Source organism: Dendroctonus ponderosae, unplaced genomic scaffold, assembly GCF_020466585.1.
Source record: "Dendroctonus ponderosae isolate FM_Combo_2020 unplaced genomic scaffold, Dpon_F_20191213v2 Dpon_F_20191213_7, whole genome shotgun sequence".
Classification (NCBI taxonomy): domain Eukaryota; kingdom Metazoa; phylum Arthropoda; class Insecta; order Coleoptera; family Curculionidae; genus Dendroctonus; species Dendroctonus ponderosae.
Genome location: NW_026018916.1, coordinates 12,858,530 through 12,883,733, shown reverse-complemented (window position 1 = coordinate 12,883,733; position 25,204 = coordinate 12,858,530). Strand labels below are relative to the sequence as shown.

Genomic DNA, 25,204 nt, shown 5'->3' with positions numbered 1-25,204 from the left:
TGCGTTCCACCATAATTTTAACCACGATTATGGACACTTAATCAGTGGTTAACTTAATCGCCTAAAATGGCTGGTTAATGACGATAATAAGATTAGTGTGGCATTATAACCTCGAACAATGTTTTGACGTATGAGGTATGACGATGTTTTTAAGACCCCGAATATTTAATCCGCGAGTCAATTATTTTGAAATCATGGACACCTTGAGTTTTTTTACGCTATTTCGCTTATCAAAAAACACTGTCCAAACAATACTGCTGGAAATAGAAGTGGACCTGCAACATACTACAGAAAGTTATGATAAATGAATAATAGTAAAATTGCCACATGTTCATTAAATGCATTTTTTAGAAACAATACTATTCAACCCACGACACAACTTTTACTTGTGTTGAGGTATTATGCAACTGGATCGCATCTTATTGCTTCTGGAGACTTTTTTGGAGTAAGCAAAACTAGTCCGCATCGAATTGTACCTGTATATATATTGTAGTAACTGCTGATAACTGATGTAACTGCTAATATATATATTGTAGTAACTGCCACATTAGCTCGAAATGACATTAAACTCCCATCTACAAAAAGGGAAATACAAGTAATTTTTTGTGCACTAGCTCGTTTTCCCAAACTTATTTCAGTGTTATTTCAGGATTGTACTCATATTAAAGTACAATCCTTTGGGGTAGGACAAGGCTGAAGTATTTCGTAATAGAAAAGTATATTTCTCTATCAATGTTCAAGCGGCATGTGATTACTATTTTGAGGAAAAATGATTTCAGTTGATCTGTCAGTTGTTTGAACCAATCAGAACCGTGGATCCACAGGAAATACGATCTTACCCGATAAGACTGATGATTATCTAACCGGAGTTAAAATGTTTGTTGTGGAACGCATGACAATTTAATCATGATTAAAGTGGTGATCAAAAAATGATTGTGATTAGTTAATCAAGAATTTAATCACTCTTAGTGGAACTGGGCCTAAGTTTGTGATCTATCTAAATAAGTAAAGAAAATATATGCAATACCTTTAGTACCAAGTAAGGCATAAAGCTAGAGCCTTCGTTTTCCAACATCCGATACTGGTTCTCCGACAGCATATTAAAAATTGCGTGTAGATATTCAAGACCTTTAAGCAACACCGAAGGATTAGTGTCAAAAAATCTGAGAGTCAGCCACTTCAAAATCAAGTCCAAATTCGAAATCAATGCCTCGCTATGATCTGGAAGATCTTCCATCAAAGCTTCGATTGCTTTAATGTGAAATCTGAAAAAATGGTTTAAATATGTACATCAAGTGGTATTTGGCTGCGTTTACTACAAAGACAAGTAAGCAGTAAAACATTCCAATTCACCAACAATCAAAAATAGTTTTTGAACGCGAGAACAGGATTTGTTATTATAATAACGAAATTAGTCCCCGAGTCTTTGACTAGATGCGAACGCAAGGAACTTTGACAAATACAAACGACGTGAAATATATTTTGTTAATCTTAACATTCGTCAAGTCAAACCAAATAAAAATATGTTTTATTGCCACAAAAAAATTTACAATCTTTATGGACAAAGCGAGTAAAAAACAAAATACTACAACATCTAATACATACAGTATAATAAAGACGGTCAATAATGTTAAAAAACAATACAAAAACAAAACATAGCACGTACAATCATAATGGACGTTACAAACACAGAGGTCATCAAAGCAAATCAACCACCTATGGTTACAAGCGGTGCAGAATAACTAAAGACAAGAACTTGAGAGACGATGCGATGGTTTGCGATGATTGAGAAGATGCGATGGATGATTCTCTAGGTCCCAGCCTMAACATAGTTCGGATTGCTATCCTTTGSAGGCAGAAAATTCCAATAAAATGAGTAGAGCCACCACAGTGTTACTCCGTACTGCATATTAGAGTGGAACAACGCGAAATATACAGTTCTAAGGACATTCAGTTCTAATGTGTCCCTCAGATGGCGGAACATAAATATGGCGGTGGAAAGTTTTCCGGAAAGAAAGTCCACACTGATTGTAGACGTCCCCCTTGATAACGGCGTGTTTTTTTTGGTTAAAAWTTTTCTTTTCTACAAGAAATATTTGGGATGGAAAGATTTAACATGAAGCCACTGTATGTATTGAAAAGTACGCAAAGATTCTTTRGGACACCCTGTTCCAGTTTTAGTTTCATTCTATTTAAACACTACAGTACATTTGAACATGTTCATCGCCTGATTGATAAAAAAACAACATCCCGCTTATAAAATCAAAGACCCGCGTATTCTCAAACAGTAAAATTTATCTCTGGTATCCTGATATTCATCTGATAAATGCAATTATAATAAAACTTTCAGACAAAAATATAAAATGTCCGGCCTTATCCCCGCTAAAACCAACTACTCCTACCTGAAATCAGCGTGAAACATATTAAACATTAATGTTTTATTAACATTCGCAGCGGTCATTTGATCTTTCAGCAAATCAATGAACTCGTCTCTTGGCTGTGTAAAATTCCATTTAAGAACCTTGAGTTTCGATTCGTCGATAGTTCTTTGGTGTTTCAGGTTGTTGACAACCAAAAGTGGGGATGTATCATTATCATCATCCTTTTTTCGGCCAGTCGGGGACACATTGCGTTTTGCGGGACTAGAACTTCCCTGCAACAATTCGATTATGCGATTTTACTTCACTATAACTGAAGAACTTCACATCTACATGTTTTTCAAACAGTTTACATTCTTCATGTTTAAGGAATAGTAATTTAATGAAATCCATATTTTACAATTTTAGGTAGGTTCATCATCATTATTAAACCACAAATCACACTTCATTTGGAATTTCAATTGCTAGGCTTAGTAAACAAAATCAGCTAAAATTCAAATTATTCATGAATCTCAAAAACGCAATCCTATTGGTTGTGACGTCTCTGGTCATATAAATGGCGGATTGTTTACGTTCTGTGCATTGTGTTTAGTTGTGTGGTTGTGTTTCATTAATTATTTTGTGGATTTAAATAATTTATAGTTGACAACGAGTGCTAGTTTATTGGATTCACCGCAAAAACTTCTACCCAGGGCAATTTTAACTTTTTTCTAAGTTAAGCAGTTTACGTAATATGTGATAATTAAAAGTGTTGATTTCTTGTCTTTTCAGGATATTTCAGGAACCAAGCCGGGTACCTAAATTTTGAAAACGATAATGAATAGGCAATCAAATTCTGCCCAATTTTGCCCATTTAACGGATTCTCTAACTTTAAAAATGTAGAAGTTATTGCCTGTATATGCAAACAATTTTTTCCAAGCATGAACATTATCAAAAGTAAGTCGTCTTATTGATGAAGACTTATCAATATGTAATCATGCCTACAATTAAAAACAACAACATACGAGTATAAACCTGACTTAACCAAACTTTCGAGAGAGACGCATGTACATTGTTCGCGTGAATAAGTATAAAATTTAGTTTTATTTAGTGTAATAAAAGTTTCCTAAACAAGCGGATTTGGCTCCAATTTTTTTTTTCAAATTGTTGTAATGTTCATATTAGGCTCTTTGGCTAATAAGTTTGTCTACCACTAGTCTAGCCAATGTGAAGATTAAATCACTCAGCTTGACTAGCGCATACATACGGCATTCTTGATTGCCTAAAATGCCGCAGTCAAAAATCAGTCTAAAAAATGCCGGACGTCGTACATTGCCGGTAACATAAGTATACATTTGACAAAAAAAAATTATAACAGCAGCTAGGTACATAAAATAAAAGTATGCAAGCAAATAGATTACCTTAGGTTTTACGGCATTTTGCTTGGTTGCCACAAGTGTGTTGCCCTTCACAGTTTTCTTCTCAATAACTTGTGCTTTTTTCGGTAACGGCTTTTCAGGCAAGTAGGCCCTGGCTTTTTCTAATGCAGTTATAACGATGGACTTGGAACCAGGCTTCAGTTTTTCGGTTTGCTTGTGCATCGATTCAAAGCCTGAATAACGTTGATAATTTTCAATGAATCGTGATTCAAATGTAAAATAATTGATGAATGTTTTTCAGGCAGGTGAAATAACTGTTTTTCCTAACGACACTTCTAAGATCTAGGGCTTGAAAAGTAGGCCAGGAGAATTATGAGGAAATCTTTCAAATATGGCTGTAACGTGAGGTAACTTAGATAACTATTGGAATCGCTCGGGAATAGGGTGTTTTCATTGTAACAAAAATTCCTACAAACTAAACATTAATCTATGGCAATATATGAAAGATTAAATAAGTTTATACTATCTATCTATTGCTATTTTGTTAAATATTAAATAAAGAAATTTAGCTAAAATTCTAATTATTCATGAATCTCTAAAACGCAACCCTATTAGTTGTGACGTATCTGGTCATATAAATCGCGGGTTGTTTACGTTCTGTGCATAGTGTTTAGTTGTGTGGTTGTGTTTCATTAATTATTTTTAAATTTAAATAATTTATAGTTTGTTTTAAACTGAAAAATGGCTTCAGAAGACCAATTTACCATGTGTATATATTTTTATGGTTACCTAATTTTTAGAAAATCACGAACGCTTTAATTCAGCCGAATTTAAGTCTGTCAAAGCAGCAGCGTAAGTAAAAATCCGTAAATTCATTATTAGTTACTCTCTCCTTAATATACTAATCTGTCTGTATTGGTTTAAATTAGGTAAATAATATATAGAATTTTACATCTTGCATCCTGGCACAAAACACCACTTATTTTGTGATCCATACATGTCACATTTTCCTTCACGCAAGATAATAATAATAATCAAGAAAATCATGATAATCACAATAACTTAAACAATAAAACAAAGCTGCGAAAACAACAAACTAAACACGAGACACTTTGTTGATATGACTTGCTACGTCACAATCGGGATAGGCAACCGACGATACGGATTCGACGTTTTTGGCGGATAACATCTGATTTGAATTTAAACTCGCTTTAAAATTATTATCGAGACTTTTTTGCAAAAAAATAAACATGTGTAATGTTTGCCATAACTACTTTCTATATATCAACATTTAAAAAAAAGTGAAAACACCCTATTGTATACCTATTGAAAATTGAAAATTGAAAGCGCCAGCTTGAAAAGGGGTGCTATTTAGATAAACAACAAAAAAGTGAAAAAAAATGCGAAAATCGCGTTTTTTCCGGGAAAAATCGCATATAACTCGGTAAGTATGCATTTTGTAGAAAAATTGTATACTGTTTTCATTAGAAAATTTCATAACAAACAAATTTTCTGTTGAGTTGACTCGATACGCGTAGATTTGAAATGCTCGCTTTAAAATGCTCGAAGGTGCAAAAAAGTAGGTAATTTTACATTATTTATTTAAGAATAAGAACAAATAACTCAATCACGCCATTCATTTTAGAGAAAATGCTTGGCTGAAATACAAAACGAGAGCCGCAAGATCGATTAAGATCGGACGGACAGTTTTTGCATAACGCAAGTGTTAGATAACTGAGCTGGAGAAAATGCTTTTTTCATTTTGTACCAGGCTCAAAGTTATGAAATTTATGGCGCTTCTACGCCTGCTTGGACCCTTAAATTATCATATTCAATTGCTATATTAACCATTTTTCAATTTTGAATAACTTTTTGAGCGGTTGGGTTTTAAACAAATAAGCATGTGAAGCGGGATTTGCGAGTAGAAAAAAATTGTAAAGTAGAGCAAAACTAGGTACTCCGATTTCTTCCCACTTCCCACGAAAATATTCTTTACCTAATTTTTGTCACTTTCAAGCATTTCGGGACGAACATTTCAAATATACGGATATCAAGTTTCACAACAAAAAAAATTATAAGTATACATTTTTTCTCTTAAATGCAACTTCATTAGAGTCACGTTAGAGCCATGCCAATCTGCAACCGTCCTGGCCTAAGGAATTTACATCACTTTTCAGGGTAATATTTTGGGCACCGGACCAGAATGTTTGTCGAACCATTCAGGGTGTCCAAGATAGAGATGCATTGCATGGGGATCTCCAAAACCGAGAGAGATACAAAGTCGGTTAAATGAGGACAAAGTTGCACAATAAGAGGGCCATATACATAGCGTTTTCAAAAAGGAACTACTCCTTTCAGTTTTTAAGATATTTAGAAAAAAGTGGTTTTTCGGATTTTTGTTTCCATTAATTTTGGCATGGCGCCTTTTCGAGCATCACAAGACAGTGTCTATGAAAATGTATTCCAACGTTTCGTTTCTTAGAAGCCATCACCAAACGTCTGGCGATCGTGATTGCCAGGAACCGTAAAGCCATAAGCCCGTGCAGTACAACCATAGGACGGAGTTGCGCATATGGGAATGTCTTGCATCCTGGCGCATAAAATTACTACAAACGGCTGTGGAGTACAACGGCATCTCATGCATTGTCAATAAAGATCCGCACAAATGTTTCCGGAAAATCATAATCCGAAGACACTTTTTTGCTTAATTTAAGTTCAGCAGATTAAGATACATAACCAACATTGTTTGCGCAAAAAAAAATCACTTTTGCAAATTGCAAATTCTAGAAGAAGTATCCCGCAATCGAAGGAAATGTATATCATGTATTATACGAAAAGAACAAGTCTTCATTATACATAATAAATACCGCTATTGGAGTTTGTGATTGCTCATCTGGCACAAGCATTTCTGCACTGTAGAACTTTATTGTGGATCTCTTTTCCAAAATTCGTCAATTCTACATCATAAAGACAGAGCTAAATGGGCACAGATTGCAGTCGGGGAAAATGTGGCTGCAGATTTTTTCCAAAATATTGATTATAACCAAGCTAACTCTGAAATCGCTCCGTCAGAAATTAATCCAGACACCACATCACCAAATGGATAAATTAACTTTCAATTAGTTAATTTATATGATGATAACGGAATAAATCACAAAAATCAGTTGATGAAGTCAATAGAATAACTAATATATTGAGCAAAAACAGTACACTGAAAGTACACTACCTACCAGTGCTTTAATAACATTAAATGCCAAGTTAAAAAAAATCAGTCTCCAATGCAGGCTTTTTTTTAATAGTTTTTTGGTGTCCGATAATTCTAAAATAAAAATAATTTTTTCGCGGCATACTCCGTCTTACCGGAGCCATGGAGGTCCGCAGAAAGCATTTTTTTCTTATTCCAAAAAATTATTTGTTCGCTAACGCCGCGAAAAATCCCTTTCATTTTAAAATTATCGGACACCCAAAACTCTTCATTAATATCGGTAGATAGATTGTAGGGTTCTTGGGATGTTAATAAATAAAATATGAAAAACAAAAGTTGATGATGGTTTCAAAGAAACGAAACATTGAAATAATTTTCATAGACACTATCTTGTAGAGCTAAAAAATGTGCATTGAGAAAGTATTTTTCGTTTTTTTATGATTCGACATAACTTCAAGAATAAAATATAATGAAAATCCGAACTCACGTTTTTTAATATCTGAAAAATAAAAAACTTCATTCTCGATTCCGCAACTTTTTGCAAATTTAACCGACTTCGTATCTCTTATGGTTTCGAAGATCCCCATGCAATGCATCCTTATCATGGACACCCTGATATGGTTCGACAAACATACTTACACATAAACAACATAAACAGACTTCTATAATTATCTGGAATAGAAAAACATGTATCTAAGACCCTAAGATGGCTTAAAGTCCTGTTATCGGCATTCGCAATAAATTAATGTTTATTTAAACTGTTTAAAACTATATTTAAAGAATCATTTTTTAAATGGAAAACAATCAAATTATTAATGACACATTGTTCCCTAGGAAAAAGTTTTACGTCCAAATAGCGTTATTTTGATTGGCACCACCCGATCTCCAGACGTTGTCACGTACTTATCGGATACCCTGTATTGTCATAGTGTTTGGACATACCTGTGTGTATCATAATTCCTAAAACTGCTTCTCCGGCACTTTTCCTGACATCCGCATTTCTGTCTTCCAAATTAGTGTACAAATACGGTAGGCATAGCACCAGCTCTTCCTTYGAAATGGATTTTAGGGGCACTTGAAACCACAGATATTGTTTAAACATATTTATATATATGTATGTACATATATTTTATTTATTAATTGCTTATATRCAGGGTGTCGCAATAAGGATRATAGGCGGCTGTATCTKGGAAAGTATGTGTTGTAGTGATTWAAAAAAAAATTCTAACCAAACTTGAAGAAAATAATTTGCTGGAAATTATTTTCAAATTTCTCAAATCGGGACAATTTCTGTATAAAATCGACTTTTAAAATACCATAAGCCATCTAGTGGTCATCTGAGAAACTTCAAAATAATTTCCAGCAAATTATTTTCTTCAAGTTTGTTATCAATTTTTTTTTCGATTACTCTACAACACGCACTTTCCAAGATACAGCCGCTTACCATCCTTATTGCGACACCCTGTATAGATAGTGGATGATGCTTACCGTTTGGTAAAACTTCAGCCAACCAGTTCCACAATTCCGACCTCAGGGTTGGCGAGCCCGATTTAAGAGCGTCTGAAATAATTTCTCCTTCAAAGAATTCTTTATAACCGCATTGCTCGGAAAATGCGTTTATTGTTTCTCGGGCTGCTGTTCTCATCCACGCCTTGCTGTCTCCTAAATCTATTAAAATAAAGCAAATAACAGTAGTAGAACGAATAAAGTGACAAGCACATTCACAAGCTCTGGCAAAAAAAGGGTAATAAGAGCTTTAATCCATGTGAGGCTCAATAAAAAAAATGAACAAAAACATTTAAAATTAAAATCTCGACAGACGAATGTTCAGATTTTTTCAAGTTCACATTCAAAATGCCCCAACTGCCGATAAGTCTTTAAATTTATAAGAAATTACTATTTCTAACAAAACTCCTCTTTGAATTACTGCAAATATGCTATCTACGGCAAAGTAAGGTAAGAACTCCCAGTAGCTTTGGTATTTTAAAAAAGAGATAGTATTTGCTATTACTGTTTTTTATCATTTACTTTTCAGAAAATTGAAGGTTTGAAGACAGGACAGATCTAAATGATTATGTTTCCCATTTATGAGTTTGAATTAATTTTAAAATCTGATAATGGTTGTCTCGCCGAAACGTAATGAAATAAACGATATACAAAAAATTTGTTGTTTCACACTGTGACTGAAGCCCAGGAAAGATTAGAATATAATAACAGTCAGGAAAATAAATCAGAATAATATAATAACAATTACACGCAGGCAAGAAAAGACAAATAAGGAAAACTTAATAACTAGTAGGAAAGGATCCACATATTATTTCTTTGAACAATCCAAAACAAATTTGTAATAAAGTTATGAGAGATTTGTACTTACTCTGAATAAACCCTGAAAACCATATTCTGATATACTGCTTTGAGGATGACCCCATGGATTTGGTAATGCTTTGGCAAATATTTAAAGCCGTCTGGGCTATTTTAACGTTGCTGTCCGTTAACCTTGCTGCCAGAGGCTGTGGCAGATCGCCTAAATTAGGCTTTATAAATTTGGCTTCTTGAATAATATTATTCAATTTAGTCAAAGCCTCCATCCTTTCCTAAAATCGAAATCACTTTCTACTAATCACATTGCAGTAAACGATTCATTTTAAGCTGTTTGATAGCATTCTAAAAACAAATGATAAATCCTTGCTTTAAAAAAGTACTTTCTTACACTTAAATAAAAATGGTTCTTCAGTCTCAATAACAAATTTGTAGAATAGAAATTACAGTTTTTATCGGCATAACAATAAACAGTTAGAATAATGCTTTCCAAATACACTGGCGGTACCAAGAAAAATTCCACCATCCGAACATACCTGCCAGGCTTTGCCACTCATTTCATTTAACAACGCCTCAGTTATCTGGCCACTTATGTTCACCCGCGGGAGTAAGTCCCGAACATTAATGACTGGCTCGTTCTGACCAACGGCTTCATGACCAATTTCGTCCAAACTGTCGGAACTGGCTGATTTTGCTACAACTACCAAACAAAATAATATATGAGAGAGTTTCAAAATTAACTTTTGCTTTGTAAATGTTTAAATTCCGCTTACAATGGCATGTTCCATTTTAATTTTAATTTCACAAATTACCGAGCAATCTGCACGACTACAAGATCATTTAATCAATTTCTATTTAGAATTAAACATCCCATTAAAATATTGTTTTTGATTTTAAAATATTTTATTTTCAGTTTACCACTGTTAAAAATTATGTTTTTAATAAAGGAAATCATTACATATCATCACTACTTGTACTATCATCATTATTCTGCATTTTAATGAAAAATTTAAAAAGTAACATGTTCCTTTTGAAACCTATTACCAAGGTGAAACTGGAACGTTGTAACCCGTTACAAAAGAATAACCGTTTATCACACCTCCAATGGCTTACCTTTCTTGCCTCGAATAGGAGCAGGTGCAGTAACACCCTCATACTTGTCAAATTCAGCGTGAATTTGATCGCGCAATGCCGCCTTCTCGTTCTCGAAAAACATGTGTAAATTAATTCCCATATACAAATACATGGTTCCCAAAAGAAGTATGGCCGACTGTCTTACACCTGAATTAGCAGAGCTGAGAGCGATTTTGCAAGAATCGATAAGCGCCTTCACATCTACACTCCTGCCAATATCAAACGGAAATGCAAAATGCAACAATGTCCAATTCATTTAATGCTTACGCGATTCCAAATTCCTTCAAAGCTGTTGTCAGCCAAGTCAAACCTTCTTGTTGAATCTTAGGACTTTTTTGTGCAAATATGGCGCTCAGCATTGTGCTTGAAACGTGACCCAAACTGGTTGCTTCCGCCATAGCAGTTAATGTATCTGCAACTATACTACCATTTTTTGCATCTCCGAATTTTTCCGATATATCTCCAACACAACAGTCAACTGTTGTTGTGGAAAATATACTATTTTCAGCAAGGTACTACAATTAAAAACAACATTTTACACATTACAATAAATTTCGATTAATCAACACTAATAAAATTCTAAATAAAAAAGTCGCATAACGTAAAAATATTTTTAAACTTATTTAAGTGCAATTCTTTAAATATCTCGAAACAAGAAATATATTACTTAGACCACTTTCACAATTATGTTATAAGAAAAACACATGAAATTTAATGCAAAAAGTTTACCTTAATTATTTCAAGTTTCTTACGTATCACTTGAAAGTTAGTGTCCTTGAGACCAGGCTTTTTCATCAGCGTCTTCACAAAAGCTTGCGATGGAATAGATTTATTTTCCATAGACTGAATTTTGGTCAAAATCTCTTCGACGGCATTCAGCCTAAAAAATTAATATATGTTTTAACAGACTCATTCACAAAATATCCCAGGTGGTTGCCGGTTGAAGGAACCTTAGTATGTGGAAACCGTAAAAAATTGGCTACATGTATAAACATTCGTGATCTAACGATGTGAAATATTTCGGCAATGCAGCGTTACCGCTAATGCCAAAATATAGTATCAACTTTACTGTTTCAAATGACACATCGGTTTACCTTCGAACCTTCCTATTTAAGTATAGTAGCATGATATATTATGTCTATATTTGGAAGGAATTTTGGAAGAAAAATTGTGCGTCACTTGCAGAAAAAATGTAATCCTGTGATTCATATTTTTTAATAAATAACTTATTTTCATAATTTTATATATTTTAAATTTTATATAACTTTATACAATAAATAATATTTTACACTTAAAGTACAAATGATTTTAAGGATAACAAATAACGACAGCATATTGCCGGCTAACTCGCAGTCCGCTTCAAGAATCGGCTAAGGGTACATACACACTAAGCGGCCCCGTGATGGGGCCCGCCGTCTGGTCCACCAAATGCAATAAAAATGTAAAAAATAACTAAAATAAATAAAAAAACACTACGTAACAAAAACTTGAATGAGTGTTTCATTTTTTTATATTTAAAAAAGGGTAAATGCATGTTATAGCTGCATTACCAGTAAAGGTCAGATCAGCGAAATATTGGAACCTGAGGTCGCTTTAGTCGAGGAGGAAGACATTGAGGGTGGAGCTCCGGCCCGTGCCCGCAACGTTCAATGACCAGCGGCTACTTCGGTTTCGAAGATAGAGGTTCCTCTCGGCATGTAGAGGTTGGGGACATGGAGGACTTTGGGTCTAAACAGGGATCCCTGCTCGGTTTAACACTTTTGCTTAGTAACAATAGCCATTTTTGAATGATAATTGATTGTTTTTGCCCTTGATGTTAAGATAAATGTCAATCAATGAAATCTGAACCGTTAAAGCCACTTGTAAGCAATCAGATGAGATCAGGTTTAACTTCCGCAATTTCTTCTACAGCAACAGTAATATTCCTTTATTGCTTATAGTTTGATGGTATTTCAAGAGCAAAATCATTAATTTTCACGCCGATGTGAAAACATTGGCATTATAAAGTGCAGGTTTTGTGATTGCTAATTTCAAGCTGAACCCATCTGATGAGAGCTAATAGGCTTGAAACCGGTCCTGGGGGTGCCTGAGATKAGCGCATTTCGAAATTTGCACTTGCCTATTTCAAAATCATGAAGTTGCAAGATTTTCTCAAGTGGGAGTATTTTAATTTTTTTTAACCAATTTTTTTTTTATCGTCGTACAAACAGATACATGGGACACAGGCTTTAGGCCTTACCAGATTGTAACCGGCGTGGTTTGGGTGGTGCGTTTATAGCCGCAACAGATCAGTTTAAGAGATTAATTCGCTAGGTACATTTGGGAAAAAACTGTTGAAAAGCTGGACGACGCCGAACTTTTAACCCTTATTTTGTTAGGAGAGGAAAAAAAGAACAATTCCTTTTAAAGAACCCTGAAACAAATTACCTGCCGATTTTTCCCACTGATGGGTTATTTTTCTCCATCCATTTTCTATTACGGTACAATTTCATTGACTTCTTTAATTAAATTGTCATCCTCATTCGCTAAAAAATAAGCCATTTTTCCAAAATCGCAATTGCGGCTGTGATTTGAGTGGTCCGTCTACCAGTTAAATCGCATTAGCTGCGACTGGACCAGCGGTCTCTAGTAAACTTACAGAAGAGAAAATRTCTTAGAAAATCCTGATTTTTTCCCAACCTTCTTTTCAGCAGTGTTTTTSCGGAAGTGATGGATTACCSTACTGCGGCCGAAGAAAACATTGAAAATGGGTGGCCCTAAAAATCCCCCYCGCAAAAGATTTTCTTACTTCTCAAAAAAAAATATAATAAGCATTAATTCGCGGTCATCGAACACCCCATTTACTAMGCGATTTAATGCCGCAACGACCGGAAACCCTTCTGGTACCGTGGGGACAACCCAGCGCCACGGGRAAAAAAACATTTTCAAACAAGGATCTTTTACAGATTCCAGCCGAACCTTGGTGGAAATAACCAAAGTGCGGGCCATTCTCCGGCATTATCACCAATGTCGTCATCATCCAGCAATTTTCGGGTACTCCCCTATCCAACAAGGGTTTTTCTCAAATGTGTACGCGACTTAAATCAGGAACTTATTGACCCTGTTAGGTAGTCGCTTCCTTCAGTAGTTTAAAAGAAGTGTTTCGTGATAACCCTTAATAAGGCTCACGGTATGATAGAACAAAATTACCTGGTTTTCCACATCGGATTCGACAACTCCATAATCACATTCTCAGCTAATATGTCTGCAATAATACTTTCAACCTCGCCGTCTTCCAATTCCTTTTCTATTTTTAAAACTGGTTTAACTGAAGCACTTTTTGCCCCTTTTGACCTGACAACGGTCGCAGATCCCGAAGAAATGGTAGTTGCTGAAGGTTTCTTCTTTGCCGGTCCTGTTTTTCCTAATTTTCATTTCAAAAATAATAAGTAAAGGCAAACAAAACTAACGTTAGCATGAAACCAATTTAAATAAATCTGCAGTTACCTGGTACTACTTTCTTTACAATTTTTGGTACAGTCTGTTCTTGCGGAACGATAGATGAGGTTGATTTAGCTTTTTTAGCAGCGGGTACTTTGATTGTTATTTCAGCCTTTTCACAGAACTCTTTGATCTTGTCCATTTTAAGTTTATCTTTTTCTAATTCTACTAAAAATGGTCCGATTGCCTTTTCTCCAACCAATTTCATTAATGTGCCCAAAGCATCTGCGGACGATTCCCTAACGGCTGGATCTAAAACAACAAAAAACATATAACAACTATCAGATTTATATTTTAGGTTTTCATTTAAAATGTAATAACGACAATCCAAGTTGGATTCAAAACTAAAATCAGACGGAAGAAAGACCAATAATTCCAAGAGTTTTCAACAGATACCAAACCTTTGAATTGGCAGTGTTTTTGTACCATAAGTGCGCTTGTTCTTTCCATATCTTTCCCATACCCCATATTTTTTTGGTCCTACAGTTTTCCGATTCTCATATCGTTCAATGTTTCCACAACTTCCTTCATTCAGTTTCATTTTTTTGATCTGGTGTTGACACACTTATATCCGTAGTATTTTGACCTCCTGAATCCAAATCCGCGGTCAGTTTGACTCTAGCAGGTGAGAATTAAGGTCGTTCCAAGGTCTAATTGTGAAAGAACCATTTAAGCGGAAAAAATCTATTCATCTGTACGCTTTGTTCAAAAGAGACGTTAAAGCGAGGTAAACCACCATCCATGTCTTAGAAAGATAGGGACATAAATAATAAAACACATATAAACTCATTCGCCTATCGACCAGTGGATCGGTAGGTCGTGCTAGTGCTCCAGTGCATTCCGCGAATTACTATTTCTTATAGATTAGATATATTAGATTCTTTATCCATTTTCACATACAACTATTCCAAAAATTTGTACACTTCGACGGTGACAAACCACACTGATTCTGACGTTTTAACCAACTAAACGATTCAGTTTAGTGGCTTATTGAATATGGAAGGAAATGAAAGAGATTTCAACCGACAAAACATTAACTTGTGCATCTCAAGTATCTCCATTGAAATTAACTAACTCTGAAGTAAATGGATGGCAAACAGTTAAAACAAGCACGCGACAGCGACCTAACCCCAATAGTCCTACCGAAGAAACCAACAAGAAACGACACTTAAACATATCTCTAAGCAATCAGTTCCAAATATTAAACGAGCAAGAACCTGAAGACACCTCCGGTGCTAAATGAAAAAATCCAAATCCACCCCCCATATACATTCCTGATGTTTCTAGCATCACAAAACTACAAGAACTCCGTAACTTGCAGCTACCAGGAGAGCTCACCTACAAAGCTGTCAACACTGACTCAATCAATTCTTTTAGAGCGATAATTCAATTTCTTGATAACAAAAATGCACAATTTCATACATATCAACTAAAACAAGATCGCGCTTTCCGAGTTGTGATTCGCAACCTGCACTCGACAACGCCAGTCGAAGATATTAAAACTGGGTTAGAGGAACTAGACTATTTAGTCCGAAACATCTCTAATATCAGACACAGGGTTACTAAAGATAACACACCTTTGTTCTTTGTTGACTTAGAACCACAAAACACCAACCAGGAAATATACAAACTAAAGCGACTCTTGGCTTCAGAAATTAATGTCGAACCTCCAAGGAAACAAAAGTATGCAGTTCAATGCACAAGATGTCAGAGATATGGACACACCAAAGGGTACTATACAGGTTCTATTGTTGCGTCAAATGTTGGGGCGACCATGAAACTGCCAAATGTGCTAAAAATAAAAACACTCCAGCAAAATGCGTACTATGTGGCGGCAATCACCCAGCCAATTATAAAGGTTGCAATATATACCAAGAGATAAGTAAAAAAAAGCCCTATGATGAAGCAAGCCGAGCAGTTGTCATCCCTCATCAATTTACTAGCAATACTAGTCACGAAGTTAGTGTAAATGGCTGATAGAATCTGTAATGTAATACTCTGGAACACCAATGGGCTCATACAGCGTAAACTAGAATTGGAACAATACTTATCATCCCAGAGTATAGATATAATACTAGTCTCCAATAGCCATCTCACTGATAAATCATACTTTAAAATTCGTGGATATGAGACCTACAGTATCCCGCATCCCGACGGTAAGGCACATGGCGGATCTGCAGTTCTGATTAAGCCCAGCATCAAACACCACAAGCTAGAGAAGCTTCCAACTTTAACTCAAATTTTCGAGGTCTACCTTTTATCCTCTTGCAATCGAATTCATTAAATTTTGAAGCTTCGTTATCGACATGTCATTGGAATAATTCCTTTAATTGATTTTCAAAATTTTTGTTGCCATAAAAACATGGACAAATCGAAAATGTACCGATTTTGAACAAAGCGTACAGATGAATAGATTTTTCCGCCTAAATGGTTCTTTCACAATTAGACCTTGGAACGACCTTAATCTTGACCTGCTAGAGTCAAACTGACCGCGGATTTGGATTCAGGAGGTCAAAATACTACACAAAATATGGCGCAACCCCAAACCAGAAAAACAAATTTTCGTTGTGTCTGTTATTAAACTGGAAATAATTCCACGTGGGAACAATCCTTATCATAAAATAACCCGGTTTGTGTTTAAATCAGAAATAACGGTTTTAAATTAAGTTAATGATTAATATTAAGAATGAAATAACTACGTTGGGTAAACGCGCACTAAGTGCTGTATTTAGAATTAATTACCTGATTCATTAATATTCTTCGTTAGGGCGGTTGTAACAGACTTCAGCAACTTTTTATTCACAGCTACCGGCTGGGTCTTTGTGAATGCTCTGGCCAGAAATAGGGCTACTTCGGATTTGACTGTAGGATTTTTATTGCCAAGCGCTTCTAAAACGTCATCTAATATTGCCTCTAAGCTGGTCTATAAAATGCAGTAAAAATTAGTCTTAATTTCGATAAGAATTGTGAGCTTTCGTCTCAATTGGTCCAGATTATGATGCAATGTACCAAAACTAGAAACTAGATTTCCTTCCTTCCCCCCTTACTCTAATAGCTATCTTACAGTTAAAAATATGAAAAATCGGAATGATACGTAAATTTTTGTAAGGGGGGACAATTTCATTCAATATTTTTAGCCTTCTTGTTTCAATCCCCTAGGACAGATAGATGTCTCCCTTCAAATCTTAGATGGAAATGGGGGTCAAGTGGCACATCGTTTTAAAGGGCATTCGAATCTCTTCCTCGCTACGCCCATGGTGGCACCGTTTCAAAATTTATTTGTAAATAAAATTTGCATTCATTCGAGCTCTCATCGCTGAAATTCCACAAAAAGCCTTGAAATTCTATCAAGAAATTCCAAAAATACGTTCTTTTTTTTAACAAAAAACATGCTCGGCCAATTTAAAAGCTGTCGGCAAAACAGTAATATTATTGTTAATTCGCTTTTGCTTCTTGGGCTGTTCAATGAACTTTTATTAAGTGCATAAAGTGGTTCCTTCAAGAAAGATTCTTCGATGCAAGAACTGAAATTATTTTCATTTATGGAAAGGTTAGAAATTGCACACGAAAGACGATATTGGTTTTCAATGAAATAAATCGGAATCATGCACAAATATGTGCTGGATTTCATTTACAGGAAGATTTGTTAACATTCCAGCAGGACAGATTTCCGAATAAATGGATTGGCAGAAGGCGACCAATTGAATAGCCTTAAAGATCATTTAACGCCCCTAGACTTCTTTCTTTGGGAACATCTGAAAGGCATTGTTCTTAAAACACAACCTGCTGATATTGATGATTTTAAAAAGGGAATTGCAGCAGAATGCCGGTCAATTTCCGGGAAGTTTTCCGAAATGTTAGGAAGGAGTCCGAAAACAGACTTTATTATTGTTTACAGGAAAATGAACATTTTGAACAACTGATAAGATAATGCGTAAGTAGATCCCATGTTTTTTATTGTAGAAATTTTTCTTCCTCAAATTAAAAGTTGTTTTTGTCGAAGAAAAATAATCAATAAATGAGATATCAATTGTTTAAATTAGATTTTCTTCTTATTATTGAACAATTTTAATGGCGTCTTCTACTATTCTAATAATTTGTACTGCAAGTAGAGTCAATGCAATAATTTTAGTGTAAACACTAACCTGGAAACCCACATTGCTATGTGGAAAAACTTAATTGTTTCTGCCACTTTCAAACGCGATTAGTCGGAAGCCTCTGGACAAAAAGCAACAACGTCGGATACCACGGAAAAGAGAATTGATGGCCTCTTAAAACAATGTGCCACTTGATCTGCATTCCGATTTAAGATTTTAAGGGTGCCATCTGCCCCTCCTAGGGGATTGAAACAAGAAGACTAAAAATATTAATTTAAAGTGTTTCCCTTACAAATAAAATTTCTTTTTTTTACGGGTCTTTCCGATTTTTTATATTTCTAACTGCAAGAAATATATTAAGGGTGGGAAGTTTTCAAATTGACAACCCGTATACAATTTTAACTACAGCAGATAAAAATACGAAACTCGATTAGACCTCACAGGTTGAAGCAATCTTGGAAATTTTTAGAAGCAAAATATTTAACAGGTTGTGTCTTTTCATGAGGTAACTTTGAGGCATCATCGGAAATTTCTTTAATTAGTCTTCAATCCGAATAGTGCATTTAGAGAATTTTTAAAAGAATCATTCACTTCAATAGACAGTCTTCGCGAGTTTTATTTAATTCTAAAGTGCTACACCTCAAAAAAACACCCCTTACAAACGTTGTTCAAATAAATATTGCTGTTCTTACTCATATAAATAGGTAATTATTAAATAGACCAACAATTTAAATACATACTGACAGATAAATAGCATCAATAGCCTCTCTAATAGCAGTAAGAACGTTCTGCTTTTTCTCCTTAAATTTCTCCAGTAGAGGTAAAACTAAAGTACCAGAATAAGTCTGGAAACGCTTTTTCAACCCAGTAGCCAGGCCTGCGATGCATTTCCCAGCCAAAGCAACACATACCACATTGGAATCCTTTTGAATAACCTGCAACCGTAAACAAGAAAAAATTACAATTTTACAATACAATCTGAAAGATCAATTAAATTAGTTCATAAATCGCATGGCTGCAGAGTTTTACTTAGGAAAGTTTTATATTTCGACAAAGATAGATAGGCGCAAGAAAAAATGTGCAAGTAAAAGGTGCTTTACACTTTACACTATATTTTCAAGCTCAGCGCGTTGACTTCACAAAAAAACTCGCATTCAAATCGGAATCTTCTTGAATTTCTGCGATTCGATGGAAAACTTTGCCTCCGCTTTGAGATTTCCTAACTAGAAAATTTAAAAAATCAGCCACTCAAAATTGATGCGAGATACGGACCTGTTCTTGTTTTCCTAAAAAAGATAAATTCACCCTACTCTACAAAAAACTTGAATTCAAAACGCGATTTTCTTGATCGATTCTATACTTCCTAACAAGAAATTAAAAAAAAATAGCCGCTCATAATTTAACCGAGATACGGACCTGCTCTTGCATTCCTTATAAAGAGAAAAAATTACCCAATTTTAAAAAAAAACTTCCATTCGAATAGGGATTTTCCTGAATTTCTGGGATTCGATGGAAAACTTTGTCTTCGCTTTCAGACTGAATGAAAAAAAATTTTCAAAAATTTGCCACTCAAAATTGAAGCCAGATGCGGATCTGTCCTTCCTTTCCTGGTAAAGAGAAAAATTTACCTGATTTCACAAAAAAACTCCCATTCGAATCGGAATATTCCGGAATTTCTGCGATTCGATGGAAAACTTTGTCTCCGCTTTGAGACTTCCTAACGATTATAAACGTGATAAGTTATTATTATTTTTTAAAGGTAGTCAATATCAAAACACTCCAACTTCCACCACTGCAGTGAGTATCTTTATTCGTATATACAGTGTGTCGCACTTAAGATGGAACCAGCCCTGTATTTTATTTATTTTTAGAAGCAGGCATTTCTAACTTCAGATAAAAACCCAGCCTACTACGACTTTGCAAATAGGGGCAATTCAATGCGATAGAGATATCGGAAAAAGTTGTTCAGAATTTTATTTTAACGGTAAATACCGAGTTTCAAGTCAAAAATCAAATTTTTAATTTTTTTAAATTTTGCAGATCAGATAGGCGAGTCAACTACATTAGACGTACCTTTTTGAGCGCTCTGACCAAGTCCCCATAATCTCCTGCTTCCAATTTGGGATTCTTTAGCAAGTTTTCAACAGCATCCAATGACTCTTTTCTCTCTTGCCACTTCTTCGCTTCAATTTTTTCATAGAAATCTTTGGGTAATTTTGACAAAATATCGACTGGACTTGCTAACTCATACGGATCAATATCTTCTGCTCCCTCATCGGGAGTTTCTTCCTCTTCATCGTCTGCAAAAAGTTATTGCTAATTTTTTTTAAATTGTCTCGGTTATGTTACATGCCATTGATATCTTCCGCCTCTGCCGCTAGTTTCGCCTGTTTTTGCTGCTGCGATCTGATGTATCTGGTGGGCGATCCTTTTTGGCCTTCTACTTTGGCAAATTCCGCCACAAGTTCTGCCATTTGTACCGGCTGCAAGTTTGCCTGAGCTAAATGGTTCCTGCAACCAAAGTAAATAAAATGTTATATTAAAAAGGTCAGTCTTCATTTTCAATTAAGTTTACTTCAAGCCGGGTCCCATCCACTTGTACATTTCAATGACCATGGCGCGAGCTTCATCCCTCACAGCTTTATCTCTGCCAGAAAATAAAACCCCTATTCGCTTAACCATCGGTTTAGGGCCGATTACTTTTATTCCAAACTCCCGTAATGCAGTAGTTAGGGTTTGGATACACGCAGCTACAATTTTTGGATTCTTTTGTTCGGTCCCTTTAAGCAATTCTTCTTGAACCTGATTGATTTAAAGCTTAATATAAGGATATTGATTAAACATAATCACATACACATCTGCTGAACAATAGTTTAGAGTTACGTAAGTGAAAAATAATGAAACAAAACTGTCTTCTTCAGTAGGCTTTTTGAATGAAATTTATTTTTGATTAAAAACATGCTAGAATACACGCGTTATTCCATATAAATACACTACAAGAAAAACGTATCCCGAGAAAAAAATTATTTTGGTATATTAATAATAATTTAACTTATTAAAATTAAATTTTTTTCAATAAATCTTTAACACCCTATATTTTCGTCAAAAAGCATTTACGGATTTTGATTCATTTACCATACTGACATATTTTTTTATCATAGAATCGTCATTATACTGTGAAAGTTGGTACACATAATTGTTGGTAACACACAACATACATTACTGCGAAAAATGTAGTCTTAGTATGGTCAAGTGGGGTAATTGTAAATAGGGGTAAATGTAACGATGCATAGATTTGAGTTTAAATTTACAGAAAAATCTATCACGTCTGCTAATATTAACGGCTTTATAAGACCGTTTCTTCTGAGGCGTCCCTTTTCCAATTCCGCGAACTATTCGCTACCGATACTAATAATAAGTTTACAACATCGAACCACTTACTATAGTCGAAAAGTGAAACCTTAGAATGATGATTTTTTGATAACAACAAATAAATAAAGTTAAAAAAAAACAATTTAAAACGCGGACACAATGAAGAACTAAATTAGTGAAATATTGCATCTGACTCTGTTAACATGCTCGGGCCATTATTATGTGATGGAAATGCACCAAATTCGTGGTGAGTGGCCTTTGTTATGATTGAGTGACTGTCTTGCCAAATACTATTTTATAACCTTTTTAACTATACATTTTTTAGCTTATTTATCTTGTGTTACCGTTAAATAGATATGTATGTTTGTCCTTTCTCTTTTAGATTCAATTTCACTGTGATTTCGGTTTCCGTCTAAGAACTTTTATTCAATTTTAAGACTGACCACTCTGTTACTTTTTACAGCCCCGATGATGGCTACATAAAGCCGAAACGTTCGCCCAAGCAAAATAGTAGTTTATTTTTCTGCCACTATCCATTGACCGATCAACCCAAAAACAGAAAGCAACACCTATCACTAATAGTTGTGTTGTCGCCTATGTAAAATGAATGTGAGTTTTTTTTCTTTTAAATGTAAGTATTGTTTTCTTGGCTTACAAATTGCTGGACAGGAAGAGATAGTCTATTCCCATGGCCAGCAAGATCTCCAGACCTAACTGTGCTGGATTTTTATCGTTGGTGAAGATTAAAAGATATAGTTTACAAAACTGTTCCAACAAATCGGGCAAATATGATCGGTCGCATCACAGATGCCTTCCATAGCATTCCTCAAGCCGAAATTGAATGAGCTCTATTTGGCACTAACCGCAGGGTAGATGTGTGTGATGAATGACGGAAAACATTTTGAACATTTGTTATCTTAATGTTTATTTTAGTGCTACAGCATAGTGTTATTCCTAGGTAAATTTATATTTTTTTTTTCTCGTTTTAAAGATAAGTGCCTTCAGCATTTTTGTTCCATTGCATTGCATTTAAATAAATTCTAGAAATAAGTAATTTCTAAATTCGATTTTTGTGGTTTGTTTTATTTTTTCCGCCATTTCCAAACTTACTAGATGTTTCAAGCATAGGGACAACTTCTAGTTTAATTATTTGAATCAGGAAACCTGTATTATTTTCAAGTATTAAATCGGTTCCAGAAATTATTTTGAGATGCGGTTTTTGCAGTTTAGTTCATTTTTTCCTCTGCTGTCGAATGCGTGTAAAATAACTTGATGGTAGCATTTGACATTTTTGTGAAAAATTAAAACAAAGAAATTTGTATTTAATTAATCACTCCACAACACATACTTTCCAAGATCCAGCCGCTTACCATCCTTATTGCGACACTCTGTATATGGTTTAAATATGGTTGAAGAATTAAATGTTTCCTATTAGCTCGAAGTTGTTGGGAAAATGTAAAAATTAACAACTTCTTTTAAATATTTATTTGCCAAAATTGATTTTTTGTGTCTTTTCTTTCAACTCACTACAATGTAAAGTATTATTTCTTTAATGGGTAAGTATAAAAAATAAAAATACACCAAAAAATTGTAGGTCGAATAAGGGTAATAGATAAAGATATATCTTTTAAGGGATGATAAATTTGCAAGAAAAATGTATTGGCCAGAATCGTTTACATTCACCCCAATCGACCCCGATTGTTGGTACGAAGCCCGTGTACTTAATTCGATTATAAACTAATGGTTTTAGCGCCTACTCTTATTAACAGAAAACTTAATAAGTAAACTAATTAAAAATAGGTTGCTTTTGCACACTTCCAATGGCCCAATTACTTAGGAAAAAAGGAAAAAGTAGATGTGTACATTTTCATTGAATTTGAAATTTGTTACCTACTTAGGTACGACAGAAGCAATAATTCCTGATACACAAAAAATACTTACAGCATCAAATTTTTCAATTTCCACGAACATCAAAGACACTTGCAGGGCCAACTCGCGAGTTTTGGTTCTTGGAGCTGCGAGACATTTCAGGACAATGCCAGACATGACTTCTGATACTGTTTTCCCGGCGTGTACGTAATTTTCCACATAAGCCAAAGTTGCTTCCAGCCCCTTTTCCTGACCCATGGCATTGCTGTCAGTCACAAACTTCTTGACCAGACCCAAGTACTTGCCGAATTCTGGAGACTTTTCGTCGTCCAGTTGCCTGAATAGCTTCACCAGTTCTTCATAGGCGCTCACTCTAGCTTTCCAGAGCTTGTGCACGCACCGCTCTTCAACGGACAATTTCTTATACTCCTCGTCTTCCATAATAGATCCTGAAAAGGAAAATTAGATTAATTATTCAACCTGAAACGTCAATTAGAATGGAACATGAATAGAATCTGGACAGTCGAATAGCTGCTTTGACCGGATTTGGCAAATTACGGATTTGGTACCTTAAGGTCATCAAATGTACTAGGAATAAGTTCTTTAATAACCCGAAGCCCTAAGCATTAATTAGATCGCAAATGGCAAATATCCCTTGGCACAAATGCCACAAAAGAAGGCTTCTTACCTAATAATGTTTCGTGCCGTTAACAATCCCAGATACCAGTAATTAGCAAAGCAGTTAAGAGTATTTAGACGATATTTTTTGTTCGAACACTATGAATTCCATGAATAACTCGAATGACAGAAAACGGTAGAAGAAGGAGCAGCTAAACAACAGACAGTCCAACGTTGCCGTTTACCACGATTGGTCGTTTCTAATCTAACCCCACTTTTATTCGTTGGCAGGTTAGACAAGGAACGAACTATTTTTATTTTAAACTAATGGGTTTTTCGGGTTTTTTTAATGCGATAGTCCATTATTTCCGATGATTTTGAACTTTCGAAAAATAGTTTTATATAAAAGTTGTTGATGCACAAAGTGCGCACATTTAAAAAAAATCTTATATGATACAGAGTGTTCCAGAAAACCGAGGCAAGATTAAAGTGTATTTTTTTAAATAGAACTACCCATTGCAGCTTGAAACGCTGCATAGGCACCGTAAAGTGTTTTTTCTTACTTGCGACGTTGGCAGATTATCGCCATTCTAGGAAAATTTTGCTTAAAAACATGGTATCTAAAAATTCATTGTAGAAGCAAAAAAAGCAGTTAAAATTATAAGAAAATACGTCTTTCCAATCATCACAGATCCGTTAAGGATTCTATTAAAGTACCTGTATATTAATACGTCATTAGATAGACAATTTACAAAGTTACAAATTTGCATTTACACTTTAAGCTGTGAAATCAACCGTTTTCAAATTATAATTTATTTTATTTGAAAATTTCAAAAAGTTGCTACATTTTGTAAGGTGGATATGGAAGTCAATAAATAAGTGTTTTTGATACCAACGTCGCAAGTAAGAATAAAACAATTTACGGTGCATATGCAGCGTTTCAAGCTGCATTCCATGAGCTAATGAAAAATGGGTAGTTCTATTTAAAAAAATACACTTTGATGTTGCCTCGTTTTTCTGGGACACTCTGTATCATATAAGATATTTTTAAAATGTGCGCACTTTGTGCGTCAACCACTTTCATATGAAACTATTTTTTGAAAGTTCAACACCAACGGAAATAAATGGACTTTCTCGTACTAAAAAACCTCCCTGTATATATACAGGGTGGCCATTTTCTGAATCTTTGCATGGGTAACTTCTACATCTTTAAAGATAAAGAATCCGTTAAATGGGCAAAATTGGGCAGAATTCGATTGACTATTCATTACCGTTTTCAAAATTTAAGTATCCGACTTGGTTCCTGAAATATTCTGAAAAGACAAGAAATCAACATTTTTTTATTATAACTTATTACGTAAACTGCTTAACTT

The 25,204-nt window shown here is 34.8% G+C and overlaps 1 protein-coding gene and 1 long non-coding RNA gene across 2 annotated transcripts in view; one reads left to right on the top strand and one right to left on the bottom strand.

The window, feature by feature from the left end:
- LOC109542357 (protein mini spindles) overlaps positions 1-24,082 on the bottom strand; it is a gene marked incomplete in the record, with an annotated part of 50,541 nt that extends 26,459 nt beyond the window's left edge. Inside the window, 19 exon segments of the mRNA XM_048668048.1 lie at positions 1,028-1,265; positions 2,403-2,653; positions 3,780-3,970; positions 7,885-8,016; positions 8,431-8,610; positions 9,317-9,536; positions 9,798-9,961; positions 10,375-10,604; positions 10,663-10,910; positions 11,125-11,275; positions 13,585-13,798; positions 13,882-14,127; positions 16,618-16,798; positions 18,713-18,907; positions 20,046-20,272; positions 20,326-20,483; positions 20,548-20,774; positions 23,286-23,662; positions 23,902-24,082. Coding sequence (XP_048524005.1) covers positions 1,028-1,265; positions 2,403-2,653; positions 3,780-3,970; positions 7,885-8,016; positions 8,431-8,610; positions 9,317-9,536; positions 9,798-9,961; positions 10,375-10,604; positions 10,663-10,910; positions 11,125-11,275; positions 13,585-13,798; positions 13,882-14,127; positions 16,618-16,798; positions 18,713-18,907; positions 20,046-20,272; positions 20,326-20,483; positions 20,548-20,774; positions 23,286-23,654 — 3,822 coding nt within the window.
- LOC125505085 lies at positions 17,773-22,411 on the top strand. Its single transcript, XR_007281899.1, has 2 exons — positions 17,773-17,809; positions 21,808-22,411. It is a non-coding gene; the product is annotated as an uncharacterized LOC125505085 (long non-coding RNA).
- Positions 24,083-25,204: the final 1,122 nt, after the last annotated feature.